General features: G+C 40.2%; 1 protein-coding gene across 2 annotated transcripts in view; it reads left to right on the plus strand.

Annotated features, from left to right (window-relative positions):
- dscamb (Down syndrome cell adhesion molecule b) overlaps positions 1-16,430 on the plus strand; it is a 159,637-nt gene that overhangs the window by 87,732 nt on the left and 55,475 nt on the right. For both annotated transcript variants that reach the window (XM_033631714.2, XM_033631713.2), the window contains exons 4-6: positions 11,450-11,596; positions 12,882-13,160; positions 14,467-14,742. In XM_033631714.2, the coding sequence (XP_033487605.2) occupies positions 11,450-11,596; positions 12,882-13,160; positions 14,467-14,742 (702 nt within the window). The remainder of the gene's footprint in view (positions 1-11,449; positions 11,597-12,881; positions 13,161-14,466; positions 14,743-16,430) is intronic.

Below are 16,430 nucleotides of genomic sequence, written 5' to 3' on the forward strand. Positions count from 1 at the left end.
TTTTATTGGTGACTTTTCACCATAGAATGTGTCACTATTCTCCGTTGCAGTTATTTCCTGGCTGCAATTACAGTGAGATACGGTAGACATGGAAATGCTGACCAATCAGAGCAGACTGTGCTTTTTTGGGAGTTAGAGTTAGTTAAAGAGACAGGAGCTAAAACAGAGTGTCAGACAGAGGGGGATATAGGTTTTCCAGCACAGACAGTATGAGGAAAATAACTTTTTTTAAAAAAAAATATTAAAGCATGTAAACATTCTAGTAGAAACCAAAATACAAGTATGAACCTGAAAATCAGCATAATAATCAGAGTTGGGTATAATGCGTTACAAAGTACAGAGTACTTTGATTAGTTTTTGCAGTAACGAGTAACCTAACGTGTTAGTTTGCTGTTTGAGTAATCAAATACTTAAGTACATTTTCAAACAAGACATCATTTACTTCCGTTACTTTTAGAACGCTGGTCCTTCAGCTCCGAAACAGCAACAGCTGTCGTTTGGTTCTAATAACGGAGGTAATGTTAAACGGGAACTGCCCATTGGTTCGACATCCCATTGTTCCGACCATATTAAACTCATTGTTGCTAAGTCTGTTCCGAAATCATCAAGATGCCCTGTGGTTAAGGTCTGGTTAGGTTTAGGCACAAAAATCACTTGGTTAGGGTCAGGAAAAAATCATGGTGTGGGTTAAAATGAAAAAGAAAGTGACAAACACATAAGCCGTGAGCCTGCTCGGCCTCAAGCCGGTCGCGGTGCACCATACGCCCGCCGCGAGCCGTTCAGCACCGCGGACAGTCGGACTAATGGGATGTCGAACCAATGACATGGACCCATGTTAAACCTATCAGTCTGAAAGAAGCCACGGAGCTTGTGGCTCGCTACGTGGTCGGAGAAATGCTGCCATTGTCTAAGGTGGAGTCTAAACAGGTGGAGTAGTTTCAGAATAAAAGCCTATTTAGAAAATGGAGGGATTCTCTCAGCCGAGGTTATAAGGGGTTTTTAATTTGAAACAAGTGATGAGTTTGAAATGACGGTGCGATATGTTAACTTTACAAAGACAACGGATAAAAAGTAAATATATAAACACACAGAGGGATTAATAAATAATGTAGTTTGTTTCAAATGAAGCTGGGAGCCTCTGCAGTTGTGGTGAGTAAAAGCCCCGCCGCTATTTGTTAATGTTATTACTTTATGTCCGACCGTGAGGATGTACCATTGTTTGCTAGCTTGATGCTAATGACAGTAACGTTAACTCAGCGGGTTGACAAAGTGCCTCTGCTGTTTCACACCATCATTTCCCCCTTTTACTCTGTGTGGTAACATCCCTAGTGGACATATTAAAAACGCTGGGGTGTTGTTGTCATACAGTTGTCTACGGCAGCAGATCGTTCTGTGTTTCTACTGGTCAAAGTGACGGCTGTGATGGGAGAACTGGATCTCAGTGAAGGGCAAGTGGTCCATAACTTTTATTTTGGAGACAAAAAAATGTAGGCTTAGCGCCCTGTGGTCCATTGCCCAATAGGAAATGTAGAATACTCAAAAGTACTTTAAAAGTGCTTGAGTTACTTTTCTCAGAGAGTAACATTGGAAGTACTTTTAAAGTAATTGAGTTACTTTACTCAGGGAGTAACGCAGTAAAGTAACCCAGCCTTGATCCTTCTGATTTTAACAATTTTAGGCCAATTTCTAAACTCCCGTTTTTATCAAAAATTTTAGAAAAAGTGGTTTCAACCCAGCTTTTAGCTTTTATGTGTCATAACAATCTCTTTGAAAGATTTCAATCAGGTTTTAGAGCCCTACACAGTACAGAAACTGCCCTCCTCAAAGTAACCAATGATCTTCTTTTAGCTGCGGACAGGGGAGAGAGCGCAATTTTAATCCTTTTAGACCTAAGTGCAGCCTTCGACACGGTTGATCATGCCATTTTAATTGACCGTATGGAAACCTGGGTTGGCATCAAGGACACTGCACTTAGCTGGTTTTATTCCTACCTTTTAGATAGAACTTTTGCGGTCACCATAGGTAATTACACATCCTCGAAATCTCAGATTACCTGTGGTGTACCGCAAGGCTCAATTTTAGGTCCAATTTTATTTTCTATTTATATGCTTCCGCTCGGTCAGATCATCCGCCGCCACAATGTGTCTTTCCATTGCTATGCGGACGACACACAGATATACCTCCCGCTGAGACCGGATGACCCGAGAAGCCTAGCTGCTGTGTTAGATTGTCTCAAGGATATCAACTGTTGGATGGCCCAAAACTTTCTTCAACTCAATACCTCCAAATCCGAAATCATACTGTTCACTCCGCCAACCTCCACCAGTCCAATTGAAAATAGCCTTGGTCCCCTGTCCGTTAATGTCAAATCCGCAGCCAGAAACTTAGGAGTAATATTCGATTCAGACCTCAACTTCCAGCCTCATATCAATAAAGTTGTCCAGTCCTGCTTCCATCAGTTAAGAACAATCTCCAAAATCAAACCCATGCTCCCACATTCTGACTTAGAAAAAATAATCCACGCATTCATCTTCTCCAGACTCGATTACTGTAACTCACTCCTCTCTGGCATAAACCATAAATCACTCTCCCACCTCCAACTGGTTCAGAACGCAGCAGCTAGGCTTCTTACTGGTTTTAACAGACGACATCACATCACCCCAATCCTGGCTTCCCTCCATTGGCTCCCTGTGCGTTTTAGAATTGATTTTAAGATTTTACTGATCACTTTTAAAGCCCGTCTGGGTCTGGCCCCAAGTTACATATCAGAAATGTTGACCCCATATGAGCCAGTACGCAGCCTAAGATCTTCAGGTGGGGCCCTCCTGGCCGTTCCAAAGTCGAGACTTAAAACTAGAGGCGACCGCGCTTTTTCCACCAGGGCCCCTCGACTTTGGAACGACCTGCCTGAGGAGATAAAGCTTGCAGAATCGGTAACATCTTTTAAATCTCTTCTTAAAACCTATTTTTATAGACTTGCCTTCATGTGATGTTGTCTTTTTATCTTTTTATTTATTCTTTTTGTTTACTCTTTTTATTTATTTTATTCTATTCCTTTTAATTGTTTATTCTTTGTTATGCTATTGTCATTATGCAATGTTGTCTTTTTATCCTTCTATTCATTTGTTTCTAGTATTTACAAATAATAGTTTTATTGCCTTTATTGTTCTTATCTCTTTTAACATTCTGTCTTTTCATTCTGTCTGTGTTTTGCTTAGTTTACTTCAATTTGAGCTTAATTCTGTCCTGCTTTTGCTTGCCCACACTGTTTTGACTCTCTTGCTATAGATATTCCTGCGTTTGCTTTGTTTGTCAAAGCACTTTGTAAACTCTTGTTTTTAAAGGTGCTATATAAATAAAGTTATTATTATTATTATTATTATTATTATTATTATTATTATTATAAAGTAACTGGTTACTTTTTTAAAAAGTAACGAAGTAACGTACTTTGATTACTTTTAAAGTAACCCTTACCCAAAACTGATAATAATAGCATAATCAGCATCCTCTTTAACTGATTGCTAATGGACAGTGCAAGCACAGCTTTGGATCAAGTAAGACACATACATGTAAAATCAGTTGTCACAATACAGCTCTGACTGTATGTAAGTGTTTTGAAGCAGTGGTTCCCAACTGGTCCAGCCGTTGGGTCCAGATTTCTCCTTGGTCATTAGTTCAGGGGCTGCACATTTCAATATATTCAGCGTTGGCCATGTCGACTAACTAGTTTGCTGTCTTTGTTAAGTAGCTGCTAGTCATTCACTCACTCTACAGCAGCATCTGGTACTCCAAAATAAAAGCTCTGTGCTGGAAATGCATTGAACTTCAAAATAAAGTGTGTTTTTTTTTTTTTTACAAACTTGACACATTTGCGAGTCACGTGCGTTCCACACAGAATGGACCTGCGACCCCATTTTGGACCGCGACCCACCAGTTGGGAACCACTGATTTAAAGGGACAGTTTGACATTTTCGTGAAACATGCTTTATTTGCTTTCTGCCTTTGAGTGAGATGAGAAGATTGATACAAATCTCATGTTTGTCTGTCTAATATACGGCTACAGCCAGCACCTGCTTAGCTTATCTCAGCACAAAACACTTGAAACAGGAGGAAATAGTTAGCCTGGCTCTTATTAAAGGTGACAAAATCTGCCTACCAGCACCTCTAAAGCTCACAAATTAACACATATATCTTGTCTATTAAATCTGTACAAAAACTAAAGTGTAGAAACGATTGTCAAAGATGTTTCCCTGTCAGATTTAAACCTCACATACATTGAACACAGTTTTAGTTGGGCACTATGAATTACAGAAAATATTTAACTACCCACATTACCCCTCAGCAAAACCTACGTCTTAATGCTGCAGATACAAAAAAATCACCTTCCCATCTTTATTTCCATTTCACCAAAACATATTGTTAAATCTTTGGCAGGTTTCAATTCTGTTTCACAAGCAGCTTCTCTCTCTTGGTGTTAAGTATCATGTTGTCCGTCCATTACTGAACTGTGGCATCAGAGAGGGTTGTATCCACTGATTTAGGGAGTGTTGCAGCAGCTGACCATTAGCATGTCTTTTATTGATTCCAGAGTCATCATGTTAATTAAATGGATCCAGGACAGAGCCACAGTGTCTGCATTCACCAGATGGTCTGCTATGTGCATTTGATCAGTATGACACCAAGAGTGCACTGCCAGTTTTAGGTCTTATAGGAGTCATTTTGTATGACTGTTGATTATATATGGTAATCTAAATTGCCATACAGTTGGATAAATAGATTAACAATGGGTATTTCATGGTTTGGTCTGTAGAATAGTCCTTGTACTCATTTCAGTTTCTCTGCATGCAGCCATGCAGCCCTGAGGAGCTCTGCGCTGGAAAGGTCAGTCCTGCGATCTGACCTCAATCAGCTCAGATTAAAGCTGTGATCAGATGTCTGGCCCCCCGCGCCCTGTTTCACGATGCAACATACCCCCGACTCTGTGCAGGCAGAAATTAGTCTGAGAACATATTGTTAAATCCTCTGATATTACCACTACAGGAGTCAATGTGGTGTTTCCTCTCTACTGTTTTTCTAGGATTGTATCCCTATCTCTGCAAAAATAAAACATTAAATGTTAGTCTTGTGTTGTGAAGCACGCCACTGCAGAATGAATGCTCTGTATCCAGGTTACACCAGTAGCAGTAATAGCAGTTTTAAGTAATGTGCAAGATAAAAAACAATTGTGGTGCATTTTCTCAACAGCATGCTGTGTGCAGTAAGCCCGTGATAGACAGCCATCTTTTTTTAATTTTAATTTAATGTCTGAAGGGACCCAGGAGAGTTGAAGTGGGCCAGAGAAGTTACCACACAGACCTAGAACATTCATAAGCCCATTTATCATCTCTCTGTCTCTGCTGACCCGACAAGAACTGGGTCCCTCCTCACTGTCTGACTCACAGTGTACTGAGAGCTGGTCCCACCTTCCTCTTTAAACAACAACAACTCTGACTCACCAACTCACCCTTTATAGAAGAGATTACTCTCTGTACTAAACATTTTCAACCTATTGCATTCAAACTGTACGCACATATAGTATCTACACGTTGTCTGACATGAACTTTTCTCACTTTTCCTCTAGTGCACAGGTTGACATTTGTAGTTTTTAGTGAAATGTCTCAACAATTACTGGATGTGCCATGAAATTTTGTTCACAATTCATGTTGTCCCTCATGATGAGGGTCTGAATAACTTTAATGATCTTCTGACTGTTAACATGTTATCATTTAATAAAAATTTAAAATTGACAAATACTTTGGTTTATGACTGAATACCTGCAAAACCAACAACATCCCATCAGCCTTAGCAAATGTTAGCATGCTTACATGCTAAACTAACGACGGCACGCACCAGGCAGCGGCAGTTTTTGATGCTCTGAGCAATTGCTTTGGTATAAAGAGCAAAAAAGTCAGCATAGGGTGGGAGCAAGGGTGCAGGTTTCTTTTCAACATTGGAGGGGGGGATGCATATGAAAATGGGGCATGTGGAGGTCCTCCGTCAGAAAATTTTGAGCATCGAGACTTAATTTACTGCATTCTGTGGATTTTTTTTGCACCAGTTTGTGCCTATTCTGCATCAATTTTTGGTGTAAATATCTTTACATTTTGTCAAAATAAAAGTCTTCTGCTACATGCATGTTTTTATTGGGGGGGGGGACAAGTGGTCTAAATATTGAGAGGGAAATATCCCTGCATTCCCTACACTCCCAAAATCTAAGTAATCATACATATGTCATGGGATGTATGTCACGTATGTCACATGAGGCTACATTATGTTAGGAACTAACCCTAACCCTAGCCAGTTTTTTGCCAAACTTTAATAAGTTTTTTACCTACATTCTAAGTTTATTTCACAAAGAGAATGCATGCATTTAGATAGCGGAAACTATACATTTCCTGTGAAAACAGAAGTTTATTTTTAAAGACATAATGCATATATAGAGCATAAATTGACACACGCACACCGTCCCTAACTGTCCAAAACTGACACAGGAGGGTACCTAGAGCGCCACAGTTTGATGCATGGGGCCACTGACCAAGCATCTGTATTTGATGAGTTAGGAGTGAGAATGTGTTGGCCAGCATGGCTGTTGACTTATTTCTATAGTTTACAGTGTTTCATGTAGTGATTGATCATGCCTGCAGGTCATAAGCACCAAGCAGTCTTCCTTCCCAGGTGGCCCCAGATACTAAAATATGGGTCTATTATTGGTAATATGCCGCAAATATGCAACCAGATTTGACTACAGATGTTCATTTTACACGGGCGATTGGAATAAACACATTGGCAGTTCATAACTAATTCACTCCAGTCACTGAGCTGCAGATTGCCAGCTAAGATCTGACCAGCTCGGCTCTCATTTAAATCACAGCGACTTCAGAGCATCTGTTGGCAGCGAGGATGCTGTGACACTAGCTCATCTGTACGTCGAGGCTTATTTAGCCTGCTGAGAGTGAGAGCCCGCTGTTCGTATTAGATTCTGTCTCTTGCAAAGTGGGGATGATTAGATAAAGTGTGTGTAGTGGAGTGAAGCACTTTTTCACTCTACAGTAGCGGTGCCTGTGAATGAATGGAGGGACGGGCTCCACTTTCTGACAATAACACAGAAATCTCTGTCCAGAGGATTTTTAATGCATCTGGGAACTGAGGCCTCAATTACTGCCTTAATTAATCCATAGCAGTTTATACACTACACTGCACTACACCACCAGTTTACCCTTCTTACATTTTAGCATTTAAAGGGCATTGTGTGTAGTTTCTTACTTGACATACTGGCATTGTGGACGGAAATTACTCCTAAATGCCAAAGCAGTGAGTGAGTTAAAGACAAAGCAGTGGAATTAAAGGGAGCGGGTCGCGGAGAAGAAATACAATAAAATACAATTCAATACAATAGCTCTCATTTTGAATCCCCTCCCTACTGTAGCGTCCCCTCTGCCTGCACTTCATTCTGTCATAACACAATAACTGAGCTCTGACGTCTTAAAAGGCATTGCAGGAGCATAGAGGTGCTTGAAGAGAAAATTGCAGCAGCTCACAGCGGCTGGAGTGAAATACCATTTTGTCTCACTCAAGATGGATTCCACAGTGAGATTTCAGAGGACCAGTACAGAATCAAAATGGAGAAGCCAGAAGGGAGGAGAGAAAAAAGGGAAAGAGGCAGTGTGTGTGTGGAGTGGACAGCTTTGGAGGAGATGTCTGAATTTTGTTTTTGCTGCTGCTTGTTAATATATATTTTTCAGGGTTTTCACCTTTTTCAGACACACTGTTTATAACGTCAAGATATTTTTGTGTGTGTGTGTGATTGTGGTACTGATCACAGCCACATGCAACCAGTAACAATAAAGTAATTTAATATTTACAATATAAAAACTATTAATAAAAAAATACTATGATGCAACAAAAACATATTAAAAAATGATCTGTGTCTCTGCTGTGTACAGATGTGTACAGAACCAGTAGGGGGGGGGGGGCAGTAATGCTTTTTTTTTTCTGCATCTGGCCCCCTCAGCCTCTGAGAAGATTTCCTCCCACCAATCGTCTTGCACACTGGCATGCATGCATGGCTGCCGGCATCTGCACACACACACAGACACATACATGTACACACTACACAGTCACACCCTCCCTCCCTCCCCTCTCTTTATAGATTCCACTTGCTGGTTGCCCATCTAACAGCCCTGTATGTAAACCAGTGAAACCCCTTCAGGACATCAAATCCGTGGAATCTGTTGTCGGTTCTATCTAGGTCAACGCTTACAATAGCTGTGCAATTTTTTTTTCTTCTCCCGCCTCTGTCTGTATTCCCCCTGTTTGCTTAACCCCACAAGGTTGATTTTCCCTTGCATGTATAAACATCAAAAATGCATATAAAATGTAAGCGTGTTAAGCATGCTTTGCTTCTTTCATACATATTAGTCTCAAGTGGAATATTAAAACATGTAGTGGTTTGATGTTAACATTAGCGTAGACTGTAATGTTTGAAAAAATTACATTGAGGTTCTCTCTTATTAATATTTGTTCAGCTAATTGGTTTGGACTGTGCCGTTATTCTGTCTGGTAACGCTGTAACCCAACACAGCACTGCAGCATGAAATGTAGGAGAAGCATGCAATTATAAGAGTTGTTTTCTCACTGTTCTATAGGGGATGGTGTTACGTGACCTCAGGGAGGTGGAATCTTATTTGTTAACCCGCACAGAAAAGAGAAATCTCTGCACCTGTGTGTCCATGCATTTTTCATGGGATCTTGAGATGTCTATTTGAGAGGCCATTTTGACCAGAAGCACAACAGTAAATACTCAAACAGCACCAGTTTGACACAATTAAGATATGATATTTGCTCATTTTTGCCTTTGTTTGACAGACTACATCCTTTTTATCATGAATTTAAAAAACACATCATATAACTGTCTGTTGTAGAGAAAAATCTCAAGAAAACCCACTGCTCCCCTTTTTCAACTTAAATGAATTACCCACTGCTAATCTGCTTTAGCTGCTCCCACACAGCCTCAGTTCGTTCTACTTTTGGATAAATCGCTGATATGACTGCCTTCAGACACGGCATGCAATCAAAATCAAATATGCAGAGAGAATTTCTGCTAATCTAAGCAGTCAAAAAATGTAACCTTAATCAGCCACCAAAGACTACACCAGTGTTGGTGCCATGTATCATCTTCTTGATCATCTTCATGCAGGTATCTGTAGTTAGACGTACCAATATATTGTCAGACCTAAGAGCACACACTTTGCTGCCATTTATTCATGTACAGTATGAACAACTTCCACAGACATGAATCGCCCGAGCTTGATAATCCATCACAGCAAACACAAAGCCTTAATTTGGTTTTGTCTAAGTTTCCCTGTTAGTCATTATGTTAAGACGCTGAGTTTTCCTATTAATGTGCACATTATGTTACGCTATGCTTACTGTCAATCAAATGACACACGTAGGAAGAAATAGAAACCTCCTCCACAAAATAATCCCTCATGAAACGTGTCAATGTACAGACTATATTGTCACTTACAAGTTCTCTTGGTGTTTTGCATCTTTTATTAGTTTTGTAAGCAGGTAATATAAAGATAGCAAAGTATCTGTCGTGGGAAATGTTGAAAAATAAGTAAATATTTTGTTCTGTTTGCTGTTCCACTTCACATTTTGTATTTACACATAATCAGACAGTAGAGATGCACACCAGTATTTTCTTTAAAGGGACAGTTTACTCCAAAATCTAGAATGCATGTTTTCCCTCTTAGCTGTAGTGCTATTTATCGATCTAGATTGTTTTGGTGTGGGTTGCCGAGTGTTAGAGATATCAAGATGTCTGCCTTCTCTCCAATATAATGAAACTAGATGGCACTTGATTTGTGGTGCTGCAAGCGCCAAAAAATACATATCAGCAACTCAACAGCAGTGTCTCTTTCCTGAAATCATGACCCGATCACTCAAGATAATCCATGGACCTTGTTGCGAGCAGTTTCGTGTAGGAACTATTTTCTTTCCACAAAACAGCACCCACTAATGGTGTCACTGCGCAGAAGGAAGAGTGCATCTACTGCCAGCTCACCTAGCACCACTGAGCTAGCTAACAATACAGCTCCGCAAAGGAGGATGCCATTAATGTTTATATGTCATGCTGTCATGAGCACAAGCCTCTTGTTCATGAGTAGATGCACTCTTCCTTCTGCACAGTGATGCAACTGGCCGCTTTAGTTCGGTAGAAAGAAATAGTTCCTACATGAAACTGTTCGTAACAAGGTCTTTGTTTTATCTTGAGTAACGGGGTCATGATTTCTAGAAAGAGACATTACTGTTGAGTTTTTTAAATGTATTTTTTGGTGCTTTGAGCACCACAAGCTGAGTGCCATCCACTTCCATTATATTCAAAAGAAGGCTGACATCTTTATGGCCGATATCTCCAAGACTCAGCAACTCACACCAAAACAATCTAGATTGATAAATAGCACTACAGGTAAGAGGAAAAACATGTATTTTTAATTTTGGGGTGAATTGTCCCTTTAACTCTGTGCTATCACCGTACAATGTTTGGCTTCTGGAACCCGTCAACATTGGGTGTAGGTGTTACAGGGCTGTATCTCCTCGGGACCTTAAAGGCTTACTAAACTGCTTCTGTCTTAGCATGCCCACCACTGTGCAGTGAAGACAATCTCCTGTAAATTGCTTTTTCGATCAGTTTTGACATCAATCTGCTCCCATGGGAATATGGGCATTCATGTGATGGCGGAGAGGAAGGTTTCTTTCCTTATGGATGTTGACAACCCCACTCAGCCTGGTTTGATCTGCAGAATTAACATAATATTACCGTACATACTGAACTGGCTGTGACAGCTAAAGAGGGATTGGCTGGCTGTACCAGACATTGGCGCCAGTGAGGTTACTGAAACGGCAGAAGTCATAGACGAGACAATAAAAGCTGTTAAAGGGCAAAGATTTGATATGCAGATCTGATTTCATGAATGTAGTTTGTGCCTTTTTGGAATTTATGGATACATTTTGTGGTCCATCATCTGGGTGAATTTACCACAGTAATTCACAGTATTAGTCCAGACATTGGTTAGTTTATCTGTAGACGTTCAAGTCTCACTACACACCAGATCTCTTGTAGCTATTGTTTATTTACATGAGATAAACTCCTTTGCATTTTGCCCCTGTAAACTCTTTTATCTCATGTAGAAATAAAGCATAACTTCTAAAGGCTTTGTGTGCCATGAGATTCAAACTTCTACAGATTTGCCGTGCACTCTGCAAACACCCTATGGAGAAAAGAATCCTTCTGTTGATGCGGGGTGAATAAATTCTTTATACTGTAAAAGTTGTTTTGATCCTACATAACAACTACACAACTGCTGCCTTTCATGTGTTTCCACTCTCTGTTTTTTATCTCTTCCAGGACAAAGATATCTCATCACATCCACGGGAGCCTTGTATATTCTGGACGTCCTGCCTGAGGATGGGCTGAATAACTATCGCTGCACAACACGCCACCGCTACACCGGTGAGACTCGTCAAAGCAACAGCGCGCGTCTCATCGTGTCAGGTCAGTACTGCATTCAAACTGGAATCAAATTATCTGCTATGACCTTACATACAGGACAACAGGACAAATATACATAGGTGTAGATTTAAGTGGGACACATGGAACCCATACTCTTTAATATTTAGAACATGTGCATATGTGTCCTCCAGTTAAAACATTAAAGTAATGCATTCATTCATTCATTTATCCTGTAAGGGGTTACAGGGGGGCTGGAGCCTATCCCAGCTGACACTGGGCGAAAGGCCAGGTACACCCTGGACAGTTCACCAGACTATTGCAGGGCTGACACATAGAGACATCTATTCACACATATGGGCAAATTAGAGTCATCCGTTCACCTAACCTGCATATCTTTGGACTGTGGGAGGAAGGGTTTGAACCAGGAACCCTCTTGCTGTGAGGTAACAATGCTAACCACTGCACCACCATGCCGCCTGATAGTAGTGGAAGACATTAATTTTGACAAAATTAAAGATGTTTACACCATGAATTGTTGCAGAGAAGACATAAATTGGTGTATAAAAATGAACCAGAATGCAGAATATTAAGCATATGATCAAACAGCCCCCTGTTTCATATGCGCCCCCCCCCCAGTGTAAAAACAAAACCTACGCCCTTGCAAATATGCATGTAGATAATGTATTGGATACTTCCTGTAGAGAATGCTTTAGCTCAACCTAACACATACTTACATTTTTGAGTTGGTTTTGACATTTAAAAACTGCAGACAGCAAAAATATTTCCACTATAAAAATGTCATCATGAAATATGGTCCTCCTCAGAAATTTTGATTGATTTGCAAGATTGTAAAGCAAAACCAGTAAATGGGTGCGTTTAGGTCTGGGATCAAGTTTACAGTCTGTCCAATCCTGTCACGTAGACTGATGTACTCTAAGGCCAACCATGAATTATGCAGCCCTTCTTTGAGCCAGACAGTAACAAGTAAACAACCATTGTAATGTAGGCTGTACTGTGATGTAGGTTGATTTGTATACTGTAGCATGGTTCGATAAATGAGAGCTATTTCACATGTTTTGTATTATATAAGTGGGTGAATGGATAGAAAAGGAGCAATCCATGGTGCTGTCTCTGATTTGATTGTGGGGGACAATAAAATCCCCCCACAAATTTTAGAAACACACTGTTTCTCTCTTGCCTCCCTCACATAGCAAAATATATAGTATATAGAACTGAATCTTGACCTCAAGAATCAATATTGGATTACACTGTCAAGTGCCTGGCAACACTCACCACTAATTAACACTAAATTCTCTGCTCCTTCCAGACCCCACCAATGCTGAGCCAGGCATCTTGGATGGCTTTGACCACCGAGAGGTGATGATTAATCATCGGGTGGAGCTGCCCTGTAAGGCTTCAGGCTACCCGACGCCCAAATACCGCTGGCTGAAGGACAACAGCCCTTTGGAGCCTGACAGTCGCTTCCGTCAGACCATCACAGGGTTGCTGATAGAGAGCACACAGCCCAGTGACTCTGGGACATACGTTTGTGAAGTGTGGAACAGTTATGGCAACGCTGAGGTCATGGGGCGCCTGTATGTCAAACGTAAGTCTTTTATTTAAAGGAGAGGATAATTTGCATTATCTGTTTAACCACACGGAGCATAATTAAGCTCTGAACAGGGTAATAACAGCAAAATTATGTCAAAACATCTCTTTACAATCTCTCATTTGGTGCAGCAGAATCCAAGTGTCATTTATACAGTCATATCCTCAGTGCTTCCCAAACACATGCATTTTACATAAAACCTTACTATTTAAAACACTTAAATATAAAAGTGGCGCTCCAAGCGTACCCATTTGAACTAAGTGGCAACATCCAGGGCTGAAAAATGAAGTTGCAAAAACTGCAGTTCTTTGAATGACCACTTGAGGCAGGCTCCAGAAGCCTGTCAATCCACATAGATCCCCCATGTTACAATGCCCAACTTTACAGCAGAAATAAACACGTTTACAGTCTCGTACAAAAAACTGTTTTGGTCTCTATAGCTAATTTCCCCCTTCATGACCACTGTACGGGATGCAAATTTTCATACAACTCATTTGTTTGCATTTAAGTGCAAGCTTCTTTGAGTGACAGGCTGTCTGCCAATTGTGTCCTCGATTTCTCAGTCAGACCCGCCTCTCCTCCAAATATGGTCACTTCTGGCTCCAAAAAAACAAGATGGCGATGGCCAAAATGCCGAACTCCAGGCTTCAAAATGTGACTCCACAAACTAATGGGTGACATTTTGGCAGCTTAGTGCATTATTTGTACAGTCTATGGTTTCAACTCTGCTTGTGCATTCGTCCATGTGTGTGACTGTTTATGCGTCCCGTAAATGTATACATAGAAATATTAAGGTTTTAGTGAAGTGTTTGGGAAGTGCCGAGCATATGACTGAATAAATGATACTTGGATTTTTCCGCATGAGTAGTGCGAGAGTTTATAAACATGTTTTAATGTGATTTTGCCTAGTTAAACTTGCCCCCCCTTACTCCAATTTCATGTGAGAAAAAACGTATTTTTTCACAAATTCGCTGTAACACGGGGTCTGTAATTAATATACAAATGGTCATTTTGTAGGTGTGTATGCCTTTAAATGATTAATTTATTCTAATTTGAATTGCAGCCAATTAATTTTCTATAAGCTGACAACTTAATTAATCAACTAATTGTTCAGATCTAATCCGGAGATAGTGTTTACAGCCATTTTCTGTAAAATCTTATGTAACCATGCTGCTTAAATCTCACCTGAACTTTCTCCACAATGCCCCCTACTGTCTTCTTGTCAATCTTACTGTCATTAAAACAAAAACAACATTTGAATGCTCCTTTTAAAGACAACATTTCTTTTATTTTGTGTATTTAGAGCCCTTGAAGGCAGTCATCAGCCCTCGGAAGGTGAAAGGCAGTGTGGGTAGCAAGGTGTCTCTGTCTTGTAGCGTGAGCGGCTCAGACGAGTATGAGCTGTCATGGTACCGCAACGGAGAGATCATCTACCCCGGCAACAATGTTCGTTTCACTGGGCTTAACCGGGAGAACCTCATCATGGAGGGGATGTCAAAGAGCGATGGCGGAGCCTACCAGTGCTTCGCCAGGAAGGGCAAGATGTCCGCACAGGACTTTGTGCAAGTCATCCTTGAAGGTAAAATGCATGCATGTGATTTGCAGGGTGGAGTATCGCACAAATGCTGACCAAAAGCCACACTGTAGCAGCTGTCTTCTGCATAATCAGTGAGTTAGCAGAAACAGATTCAGGCCTGGGAGATCAATACAGGGTTTATGTGTTAATGGCATCCTGCTGCGACTCTCTGCTATAGGCCGCCATTAGAATGATCATCCCAGACTTCACAAACACATACAAAAATACATGCACACACACTCTCGAATCCAATAGCTTACCTTGGCAGCGTTGCTCAGGCAACTGTCTCCTGTGGCCAGGGAGCTGTAAAAAGAAGATATTGATAATCTATAATCATGTGGAACAGATCTAGATTATCAGAGAGCAGCAGCAGGCAGACATAGACATTTCAAAAGCCGACTGCTCTCTGTGTCTGAGAGGAAAGCTCCTGGATCACTGTTCATAATAAAAGAATGGTGACAAAAAGTCAAGATTTGTCCTTTTCACTTTGCTGCCTTATTATTATTTCACAAAAAAGGCGTTTATAACAAATATTGACCCCTGGAATAATGAAATATGTCTTCTCTCAGACACTCACAAACCCTGTGTCCAGACTCTGTTGTTGAATAACAACAGGAGTGTTTTAAATGATTAATAAATGACAAACCAAATCAGATGACATGATGTATTTTTTATTAGAGGCTTTGTGATCTGAGACTTTTTTAGTTCTCATGGCTGTAAAGAAGAACACACTGTACATCCATTATACTGTTAGTGCAACAGAATGCAGTAAGATCTCAGTAAGTAGCTCTCTTAGAAGAATAAGACATGTTGCTCCAGCCCCCACACCGTAAGATGTATAAAAATCAAGAAACCAATCGTAACCTCACAAGGAGAGCACTCAGTGTTAAAGCACACAGTCGATACAGCAAACTCACTGCACCCACTTTTGGTTTGCAGAGAGAACTTGTTTTGGACAAAAGCATCTGCCAAATCAATAAATGTAAATTTAATGTAAATGCAACTCCTCCAACATTTTTGAAAGAAAGAAACCAGAACAAAGAGCAGTTCTTCCAGCTAAAACAAACGGGGTCTGCTGACAGATTGTTGCTATGTCAAACTAAAGCAATCTGCTGGGTTTGTAATGTGAGATTGAATCATTTCATTGTTTATGCAAATGACTGTTTTTTAAGCTATAATAATAGTTTGGAAATGCCTCGTGGAGATGACACTACCCCCTCTCATTTTCAGCCTTCTCTGCTGATAAAGCATCATTAGTCAGTCTGTTCACACATCCCAAACTGCCAAAGTCAGATAAACTAAACAGGCTTTAACTGATCATGTAACTAAATATTTCATAATGCTGCCATGCACGGTACATAAAGATACAATAGGTAGTTTGAAACTAGGCCCTGGTTAGTCGACAGTCAGCCAGGTGAACTACAGGAAATGTAAGATAGAAGTGTGCCGCTATAACTGGCTGTAAATCAGTTCTTTATTAAAAAATGTAATGCTAATGATGGTCATAGTTTGACTATGTTCACATTCACAACATTTTCAGTTTTTTGTCCATATTAGAAGAAAGACAATATTCCTGCTAAGCTAGAAAAAATAATAAAAGCGATAATAGAATAGAATAAAATAAAATAATAAATAATATATAATATAATAATAAATAATTAAATAATCAAATAAAATAATAAAAATAGTCA

Source organism: Epinephelus lanceolatus, chromosome 4, assembly GCF_041903045.1.
Source record: "Epinephelus lanceolatus isolate andai-2023 chromosome 4, ASM4190304v1, whole genome shotgun sequence".
Taxonomy (NCBI): Eukaryota; Metazoa; Chordata; class Actinopteri; order Perciformes; family Serranidae; genus Epinephelus; species Epinephelus lanceolatus.